At 40.3% G+C, this 11,559-nt stretch overlaps 1 protein-coding gene across 1 annotated transcript; it reads right to left on the bottom strand.

Moving 5' to 3' along the window:
• Positions 1-2,449: 2,449 nt before the first annotated feature.
• Positions 2,450-2,857, bottom strand: LOC145408702 (uncharacterized). The gene has a single exon (XM_080279373.1). It carries the CDS (start codon positions 2,855-2,857, stop codon positions 2,450-2,452), a length of 408 nt encoding a protein of 135 aa, XP_080135499.1.
• Between the last annotated feature and the right edge of the window lie 8,702 nt (positions 2,858-11,559).

Raw genomic sequence — 11,559 nt, forward strand, 5'->3', positions numbered from 1 at the left:
TTTCTGGTGATAACATCTCATACTCTTTAATGTTCTACTTATGTTAATGATAACGCTTATATGCGTACGGAAAGCTCGTGTGTGATATATTGAAAGATAGAGAATATGGTAATTAGAAATTGTATTACTTCGTAGATACTTTGCAAACATACACAACCATAACAAATGAACACCTCATACTGCTAAATTCGTCGGTGTCTCGGATCTGTGAACCACTGAAACATGGTGTAACGAGCCTCCGTAGATACAACAGAGTGACAGGCAACAGGAGGAAATAAAGGGATGTGTGAGTTGGTAGGTGTCCTTCCCCTACATTCACAAATAAATGTATCTTTTTATTCCATGAATTAAATAGAATAGGCAGCTGAGATTTTGTTGAAAACTTTGGTTGAAGCTTGCATTAACTGAAGAATGACAGATATTAAATATAGCAATGGGTTATGGGGATAATAAATAATACATCTGCATTGGTCCGTGGCAGAATATAAACAAAAACACTGGTATATCACCTCATCCTTTGATGAATGAATTCTACATAAGTTTCTTAATATGAAATGTCATGGATGATAACCATACTGGCAATCCCACAGAATGCAAAACAAGGATATAATAAAGCATTTCAAAAGAAACTAATATATTTGAATGATGCATAAATATTATACACTTACTACATCAAAAATAAAGAAAATAACTGCATCCAAGCCACCAGGAAAACAGTCAAATCACTACGATGCCACGTGAACATAACCATATCGAGTAGTGACCTGCAACATGCTCAGCTGAGTGACTGTCATCGCTATAGACGGTGCATAAACCTCTGTTTAACCATTAAATACCTGCCGTGCATTATGATTATCCCTTATGCATATTATGAAATACACTCGTGGTTAGTAATGGGTCCACCGCCCCTCATTTTCAATGACTTCTCTAAGCCTGTTCGGGACTGATGCAACGAGCCTACAGTATATATTACGTCTTGATTTTTTCGGAACGTTTCCCATTCTGCCTTGGTGTTATTTCTGTCATTAAAATATTTGTCTTTCAACTGGACGAGAGTCGTTAAGGCATGCAACCACGAGGGGCGTTACTTGCAGGAGTGCAAGTTCTGCTACCGCCATTTCCTCCGGTGTGTTTCTTTTTCTTTTATAATAAACATATTGAAATATCAGAATTAGAGAGAGCGAGAGAGAGAGAGAGAGAGAGAGAGAGAGAGAGAGAGAGAGACAGACAGACAGACAGACAGACAGACAGACAGAGACAGACAAATATAGATATACAGATAGATATAAGTAGATAGATACAGATAGAGATAAAGATATAGATAGATAGATAGATATAGATATATATAGGTAGATAGATAGATCGGTCAATATATTGATCTATAGACATAGATATAGATATAGATAGATACAGAAACAACTGTCGAAGAAAACAGTTATATATCTTTATACACAGTTTATCAACGTATGTGTTTATTTTTCAAATTTGTGTATCATATATACGATATCAATAACGTTTGGAGGGTGAAGTGCTTGAAAGGGTACAGCAGGGAAGAAAGGTTGCTGGTTCTTTGAAAGCAGTGATAAGAAACAGAGAAGTGAGCATGGAAGTGAAAAAGTTACTACATAACAGTATTGTGATACCAACTCTAACGTATGGAAGTGAAGCTTGGACGTTGTTGGAAGGACGCAAGTCAAGAGTGAGAGCAGTGGAAATGAGTTATTTAAGAGGAGCCTGTGGAGTCACATGGAGAGACAGGCTGACGAATGAGGATATAAAGGAGCGTTGTGGTGTTGATGTGGATGTGATAGGAAGCGTTATGAGGAACACACTGAGGTGGTTTGGCCATGTGGAGAGGATGGAGGGTGAAAGACTGACGAAGAGAGTGTATGTGAGTGAGGTGGAGGGGGGGAGGAGGGAGGGGGAGGCCGAGGATGAGATGGAGGGATGGGGTGGAGAGGTACATGAAAGAGGGGGGTGTGAGTTGGGAGCAGGGCAGTGAAATGGCGGGGGACAGGGCGACTTGGAGGCGATTTGTTTGTGGCCACCCCAAACGGGATTGAGGCGTCTGGCAATAGATAGATAGATAGATAGAATAACGTTTTCTTTGCATGAAGTTGAGGTGAATTATTCGTACCTGCTTAAACACAATCCGTTCAGGATAAGGCAGAGCCATTGCCCGCACTGAAGGTAGAATCACCTCTTCCAATATCTCCAGGGGTTGGTTGGCGGTAAATCTCCCTTCTATCACTGTCAGTTCTCCTTTACCATGGAGGTGCATCCAGTCCCATACGTTGCAGGTGACATGCCCACTTCTTGCTACTTCATAGATATTCTGTGGAGAGTATCGTATGCCGTTAACTCGCCAGCACCTTAGGCGACCATGGGTGGTGCTGTGAAAAGTCTTCTCGTCAGAGAAAATTACTCTGGTCCAGAATGACAGATCTTCCTAGGCATAGCGCTGGGCAAACTGAAGTCTTGCGTCACGATGCCTCTCCTCTAATCTTTCTTTCACTGCAGGAACCCTATGATGGTAACCGGACTCGTGCAATCTCCTTCGAACTGTGCGAGCAAACACATTTACCTGTAGCTGATCACGAACGATAACTGCATTGGTAACGGGAGTCCATCTTATCTCCTCTACGATCCGTCTGTCTTCTTCTGCAGTTGTTTTTCGTGGTCCTCCACATCTTGGCATGTCCAGCAGATTTCCGCTTTCCTCCCACCTCTGCAACCACTTTCTGACAGTAGATCGGCATATAACCAGCTGTCGTGATATAGCGGACACAGAGGCACCTGCATCCCGCATTCCTATTACCTGCGCACGTAGTGTACGCCTCTGCTGTGTCGAATTCATATCGAAGGTTACTGCAGTGTGTGGAGCAGTCAGTGCTGGAACCTTATTATATGCTCAGGTGGGCCACAGAGTGTCTTTCTCCCATACTGACTGAACTGTTCATTTAAGCAAAACACACACACACACACACACACACACACACACACACACACACACACACACACACACACACACACACACCAAATCACAGGAGGGTAATTGTGTTATCCCATGTTAAAGTTGATAACATCATGTGTCAGAGATAGAGACCATACAGGTAGATATCCCGACTATCTAAAGCTTTAGTTTTTATTGGTTTGAGTCATCGTGGGATGTCCTTGAAGCTAGAATACTTACAGTATAATTCAGTTGTAGCACTGCTTCGTTTTCTTAACATACGACGGTCAGTAACTAATATTTGATATGGGTAAGTTTATCCACATTACTGTTCCATCGCATACAATTTATTTTACATTTTAACAAATAACCATTAGATTAATGAAGATATACATTAAATTGGCAGATTCTTATTCCATTTGCTGCCATGTGGATGCTTCGATTCAAACTCATGCTCCATGTCCCTGGGTTCACACCTCGGAGAAACGAAGATGAAGCAGTCTGCAGGTTCATTTTTATGAGGTGCATGTTTAAATGGCAACTACGACGCATTGCAGTTTCTTAATATCATATTCCTTTTCCTCTGATACATCATAGTTAAACCTTAAGCTCGGATATAACCTTAATCAGACACATCAATACATTATTAACGCATATGAGGTATTATCAGCAGAAATATGTAGTTGGCAACTAGTGCATCCATGAATGCGATGGTGCCACATCCTAGGGTTGGCCAGCAGAGGGTGGCGATGAACTCCTGGCAGCATTAGTACATGATGGATTTAAATACAACTTGGCAAGCCAGTTGATTTCGAAAAGCGAACTGTCGGCCAGAATTGGATTTAACTCCTTCCTCGTTTTGAACGCGTACCCTCCAATCTTAAGGCTACACCCTACCGTAGACTTTTTTCACCACATGAGAGGAGCGGTTTTATGAGTGTGTTAAAGAGACATACCGATTAAATGAAGGATATTTTTTATCTGTATAATCAGATTTCTCTTACATCCCTGTTATTTGGTGCTGATGCCATCTGACCAGAAAGTTCGTAACGAATAAAAATCTAAGAAATGCACGACTAAACTAGAGGGGCAATCAATGGAGCGCATCTCTCCAACAAGGGCAATGTAATTCCCAAAACACTCTTTATGATGGGTTAAGTTTTCTCATCAACGATTCATGGGCGTCCGGAGGGGGGGGGGGCAAGGGGGCAGTTGCCCCCCCTTGGAATTCTAAAGTGTGTTTCAGTTCTTGTTCAAGGATTATTGAGTGATTTGAATCGATTCATGCATTCTGTCACTTTGTGCATTTGGTGTAAGTCATGTAACTCATGTAAGTATATGCCTTTGCCTCTTTGGAAGTGTGTGTATATTGATACATTATAGCCACACATATATGTATAATTTCTTTTATTCCCCTCCCCTCCTTACAAAAAATCCGGCAGACGCCCCTGCATCAATTAGAGGTTCGCAAAAAAACGTTTTCCGGATCCAAAATCTGTAATGCAAATGCATGTTCCCTGGGACATGGGCTATTTACCCATCAAATTTGGTCCAAATCTTTGTTTAGTTTTGAGTAATCGTGCTAACAGACAAACAGACAAATAAACAAACAGGGGTGAAAACATACTCCCTTTGCCAGAGAGATAAACTAATGTGTGCGCAGAACCAGATTTCCGGGCAGTGACGAAGCGCACATGATCATGGTATTAACATAAATGAAATTATAAACATTATCTTGGTATCCAGTGGCAAACATACCTGGTATATAAAGATCAGTTCCTTCTGCCTTTGTTCATTCGTTCAATTATTTACATTTTCACTGACTCACTCACTCACTCTACACGCCAACTCACTCTCACATATTCACTCTCTCATACTTTTCCCTAAACACTCATATAAAGTCATCCACTTTGCCTCACTCTGCTTTCACGTTAACTCGCTTTCATACTCACCCACCCTCTTATTTTGTCACACATTAACTTGCTTAAACTCACATACAGTACTGTCAGTCTCTCTCTCTCTCTCTCTCTCTCTCTCTCTCTCTCTCCTTCCGTTCCTGAATCTCACATCTATTTTCTCACATTTTAACACTCATTCATTTTCACATTCACTCACACATTCGACCATACCACTTTATTGTCATAATATTTATCGTTATATCCAAGCTGATATCATAATATTGGCCACCATGTAGTTGTGTTAGTAAAAAAAAATAATAATAATAAATTAGAATACTGTGCTATGGAAATTTACGACATAATTACCCACGTTATAATTACGCGACTCCGCGCAAGGTTTGCTTTCCACTTATTAACCTTAGTAAGGCGACCTTACAAAAAAGCCCCATCTTTACCAAGTCTGGTAAAGATGGGGCTTGTGGTTGTGGTTATGGTAGTGGATGGGGGGAAAGGCACTGCTTTATAAGGGATCGCAGGATACGTGTAACAGTTTTGCTCCGGTAAAAAGAGAAAGAAGCGTACAATGCTTGGTCGAAAAGTGTTGTGTAATTCTTCCGTGTCCTCTCCACACGTTCCCTTGAGTTCTTATTTACACTAGAGAAATCAGAACTATTCAACATTTTAAAAAATTAATAAGTTGTTGCTAAACATATACTTATCTGTTTATCTACCTACAAGTGCCTGATATCGCACCCTGTGATACGTAGCCTCACCAGAAAGACATCAATTCATGTCATGTCCCTACTCAGTAACATGGGCGCAGATGGGATTATGTTAAGGGGGAAAGGGAGAAGGGGTTGAACTTTGGTCTTCAATCTTTGATTCAGCTGCTAAGAAAATAATATAATAGTGTCTAGATTAACAACAAAAAAGTGTATCGAGCAACCCCAGAAACTATAATTAATACCTGAATGAGCAAAAATAAATATACGAGTAAAAGTCTAAATAATCTCCTTCCCCTTTGCTGCACCAATACTTTTTGTGTTTTTTATTTATCCCCCTTCAAATGTCGCGGCACTGACTTATTGTCTGTGACAGCTTTCTCCTTTATTTATTTTTGGGTTAATTTCATCCTCCATTCTACCCTCTTTGTTCACAGCACAGCCTGAATACTCGGACACACAAACAATATTGATTCACGGTCAACCTTCAGTGATTCAAGCACCATTACATCACTCATCTCTACAGTCACTTTGAAATTACGTTTTCAGAAGGCGCCACCAATTTATCCACCATCGTCAGTAATCATCATCGTATGCACACAGATATACTAACATCTCTCATTCATTTCTAGCAAACAAGATGACTCACGATCATGTTTTCGCAGCATTCTATATACTTTGACAGACACATGATCGTTCGTCTTATATCTAAAACACCTAAACTGTTTATTGCCGGTGGTTTTGGCTCTTGCTCTATAATGGAACAAATAAAAGTCTAGGACGGCCCCCAAAGAGGACATTTTAAATACCTTATACATATAAAGAATCTTGGAATATTTATAATAATGGCCAACTTAAGTGTTTTTGTGAATATCCTGAAACCCCTAGGAAACATTTAACATTCAGTTAAAAGTAGGGAAGATTGCTGGGCTGGCCTGGGTTGTTCAGTCCGGCCCAGTTCTGTCCTGATTACAACGAGTTATTTAGGAACTAATACATCGTGGCCAGCCGCTGCCGTTAGCTGGATCTAGCAACTAGGCAAACATGAATATTGGTTTGCTGCTCTAGAGGAATTTTTACTTCACCAAATTATATTAGACATTTTTTTTTCTTTTTTTCTTTTTTTTCTTTTTTACATTGCCGCCACTGTCCAGTACTGTTGCTTCTTCCTTCTCTTCACACCGCGCCGGGAAGGTCCCCATCAACACCCTTTTTTCAAACAGTGGGGGTATTACGCGAGATCTGAATTGTGTGTGTGTGTGTGTGTGTGTGTGTGTGTGTGTGTGTGTGTGTGTGTACCATTCAACTCGGAGTCTGTCTCATTTTTTTTTTCAAATGTGGTGGAAATCTTGAAGGTCAGGCAATGAGGAAACAGTGTTATTGAGAACAATAAATCAAAAGCCAAGGTCACAAAGCCGAGGTCACAAGGCTCTCTCTCTCTCTCTCTCTCTCTCTCTCTCTCTCTCTCTCTCTCTCTCTCTCTCTCTCTCTCTCTTATCTATACAGTTAATGTACTGCTGCACTGCAGGGAATCAAGACTGTCCTTAAAGTCCACATCAGATTGGAGTGCTCTAACGCGCCAGACCACAGGCGTTTCTGCCTGGAATTTACCTATTTACCTAAGTCTGTTCTTCGCTCAGCTAAAAATAATCTCGTACGTACTAAATGCTCTGAACTTTCTTAATCAAATTCTTCCCGCTCCTTCTGACATCATGTCAATTTTTTTTAACACTTTACTTCATCATCCTTCCCTCCTCTCTTCCACTCTGATGACCATCTAGCTGTTTCTTTCACTGACAAAGCAGAACTCTTCGCTCAAAGTTTCTCCTGCAGTTTAACCTTAGACGGTTCTGGTGTTGTTCCTCCATCATCTCTCCATTCTAACTTCCTCATGGCTGACATAAAAATTACTTGAATTGATGTATTTTCTGCTATGACTGGCCTCAGTACTAACAAGACATTTGGGCCTGGTGGGGTCCCTCCTTTTGTATCCAAGGACTATGCTTCTTTGCTTATACCATGCCTAGGTAAACTCTTCTGCCTTATCTGTCAACTCGTGCCTTTCGTTCTTGCAGGAAATTTGCTCTCATTCAGCCTGTCTTAAGGAAGGATGATCATTCCCAGCCCTCTAACTACAGCTCAGTCTAACTTACAACAAGAACAACAACAACAACAGTAATAATAATAATAATAATAATAATAATAATAATAATTAAGAAGAAGAAGAGGAAGAAGAAGAAATATAAAATTGAGCACCTTTCATATTACAACCTTCTTTCCGATTGTCAGTATGGGCTCAGCCAGGGAAGCTCCACTAATGATCGTCTCACATTCCATTCAAACTCCTGGTCATCCTCCTTACATGACATTGGCGAAAGCTTTGCCATTGCATTGGTCATCTCAAAAATTTTCGATTGGGTCTGGCATAAATGTGTAATTTCCAAACTGCCCTCTTACTGTTTCAATCTTTCTGTTATTTTATGTCTTTTTCTATAACTTCCTTTCTGGCCAATCAATTGCTGTTATTGTAGAAGGCCACCATTCTTCTAGAGCTATTAACAAAGGTATTCCTCAGGACTCTGTCCTATCAACTCACTTCCTTCCATTCATCAATGACCTTCTATGCTATACATCCAACCTTATCCACTAATACGTTGATGGCTCCACCCTTCGCCTTTCTATTCGCTTATTGAGCGTCTTGAGGCGTCCATGTCAGCAATTACTTCAACAAACAAGGGATGAGGCTACTCTGTTGCATCTTTTACTCATTTCTATCGCTACTTCAGTGGTTACTTCCCCTCTTAAGTGTCACCTTGCATCCCTTCACCATTATAGCAGGCGTGTTGCGTCGGTCTAGCAGCAAACTCTCATCACTCTTCTGTCGAACTTTCTAATGCAAAAGTTAAACGTTACTGTCTTTCATGTATGCAGCAGAATAATTCTGGAACTGCCTTCCTCTGTCTGTATTTCTTATCACATTTAACCTCCAGGCTTTGAAACGCAATGTGCCCAGGTATCTCGGGAAAATAAAAAAAATGATTTGCCTCTGTTATATATTTTTTTTCTCTTAGTGGGAACAATCTCGTGGGCTTCTAGTGTTTAGTTATAAAATTGTTACACCTAACTGCCCGTCAGTGAAGAAGCTGCGGATTCTGTACATTCATCCAAGCTTCTTTGATATGGTTTTAGCAAATGATAACATGAGAGGTGCAGCTGAGTTTATTGTTAAACGAAACATCGAGATTTTCAGTACTTTTACAGGTAGGAATATTGGTTGCATTGATGGTATTATAGGAATCAGGCAATATCTGTTTAGTAGTAAATTTAAATATTTTAATTTTTCTAGCAATAAATTAAACAATGTTATTTTGTTCCCATTCAATGATTTCCGATACGTCTTGATTGAAGAAGACTGCTTTGCTGAGCTGAGAGAGGTATCCAACTCTGTATACTGGTGTTTAAGTGGTAAGGAACTGCGAAGTGTCGGGTCGTCTGCATGTGAGTGAATGGGATTGTGGGTGATAGATGGGAGATCATTAATGAGGAACAAGGTTAGAGCCAGGACTGATCTGTGTGGCACTCTGGTTATAACTGAGTGAAAATTGAAATGTACAACATCTACCTTTTATCTTTCAGTTTGAGATATGAGGAAATCGGTGGGACAAATGATGATAGGCCATAGCAAAGGAGCTTTGATAAAGGAAATGGCGCCACATTCTGCCAAAAGCATTAGAAATATCAAAGCTACTGCATGGGTTTCTCCATGTCGGTCAATTGATTGACGGATGGTATGAACAGAGAGAATGAGTGTAACAACAATGGATGTTTTGTGGCAAAACCATTCTATCACTAAATGAGTTGTTGGATTCATGACGTTTAACAGTGTGCCTATTATTGATAATCTCAAGTAGTTTATCAAATGAATACGTGATAACTATTGATCTGTACTCAGAGGGATCAGACGAACTTCCTTTCTTTTGGAACTGGGTGGATGTTGGCTTTCTTCTAGAATTAGGGCATGGGACGGTACGTATGTAAAGTTTAAATAAAGTAGCTAGAACAAGAACAAGTTCTGCAGAACACTTTTTCAAAACGATTGGAGGAGTTCCATCTGAACCTCGATCTTTGCTGGTTGGTAAATTGTCTTGGCCAGATTTCATGTATCTAGTCTGTATCTTTAGTGACACAATTTCGGAAGGGTCAGGTTCCGTTACGGGAGGGTTCTGACTGATTTCCTCTAGAATTTCTGCAAACTTACTGACAAGACTTAACTTTTCCATTTACAATGTTTCTGTCTGAAGATTTTAGGGGGGAAATGAATGATGACTTGTTAAAGTTACTATTAAAAGAACTGAGAGTTGACGAGAATATTCTATTGTTATTGGGATTATGTAATGGTTTGAATGTTTGCTTTAAAGAAAATTTGACTTGGCAAGATTTACTATGGCTTTTGCGTGTGTTCTAGTAATTTTAATGTGATTGAGGGATTCGGTACTTTTCGACGTTAAGTAAAACTCTACTCTTATGGTAAAGACTTCTGGGTCGTTGCTCTTGCACAATTGCTGTCGAACCATTTGGGGGATATGAACAGTTCTATACTAAGTTGTATTAAGTCATTAATGTGGGACTGGGTAGAAATGATGTCACTGGAAAAGAAGGACTGCCGTGGAAAACTAGCTAAATAATTTCTAAATCCATCCTAGTCTGCCCTATCAAATCGCCACCTGGTCTCTATAACTGGTTCAGAATGCGGGAGTTTGAGAAACCTGACAAATGAAGCTTGGATGAGATTTTCGTGACTGCACCTCTATCCTGTATTGATCTGGGTTATTTATTCGAAATATGTCCAAAAGATAGGCACTGTGGTCAGGATTATCGGGTTCTCTGGTTGGTTGTTTTACCAGTTGCATAATATTAAAGAATTCTGCAACACGTTGAAGACTAGACAAGTACCATTAGTCCTGGCAAAGTGGAATAACCATTATACATTGTGGACATTTAAGTCTCTCAGTGTGGGATTCTCAGAAATAAAGGTGAGGTTAAGGTAAGTCAACTGCGTGAATGTAAAGTCAACTACTCGTATGCAAGGTTCTGATGTACTATATTTGATTATATTAATGTAATTTAATTTGTATAAATCGTAATCAAACATTGCGTAAGTGAAGCTGATGACTGTGACAATTGCATATTCTGATTTAATATTGCAAGAAGTACCCCTCTTGTTTCGAAATGTAAGATGACAACCAGGAAATCTGCATGGAAATAAGTCAGTAGAGTGAGAGATTTGGGTTTCTGTGAGGAATGGGACTGGGGGATCTGTAGATTCAAGAAAGAGGTAAACAGAATTTAGAATGGTATATACTAAGAACATGGAAGTGGGTAAAATATAAGGTTGAACCCGCACTTCTCTACTGACGAGCATAATTTTTGGTAGCAACAGCCGCTGCCGGCACTCTCGCTTAATGACCAGAAGAACCTTGTGCCGTCAGGTCTACCCTTCCTGTTTTGGCAATCCGAGGTACTGTATCACAACATGGGCTCTTATTACTGCAGCTGCCTTGTTACAGGGTGATTTAATAGGTGTGATGACTAATGCGCATGTAGTGTGGTGTAGACAATTGGATGTAGATGTTTATGAAAGTATGCTGGTCTACTCTCTGCTTTAATGAAAGTACAGAAAATGTTCGGCAAATGGAGATGGTCAGGAACAGGCCCTGAGGGCTGATGAAATGGGAGCTCCAGCCCTCCATGTCACCGGCTTGCCATCCACCATGGTTGTATAGTCAGTCAAAAAAGTCGTGTCTTCGTTCCGAACCCCGTAAATATTCGAACAAATAAGTCGAAGCAGCAGGGATAGCTTCACAAGTCTGGCAACTGTATCAGACCAGACGATGGTGGGGGTGGGTGGTTTGGGGTGCCATGTATTACTGTTGGGTGGAAATTGTTGGGAATAACATACTGGGTAATTGGGTTATAGTCAACTTTT

The sequence above is a fragment of the Coenobita brevimanus genome, chromosome 78 (genome assembly GCF_032717465.1).
Source record: "Coenobita brevimanus isolate Jiangsu-jjx chromosome 78, ASM3271746v2, whole genome shotgun sequence".
Lineage (NCBI taxonomy): Eukaryota > Metazoa > Arthropoda > Malacostraca > Decapoda > Coenobitidae > Coenobita > Coenobita brevimanus.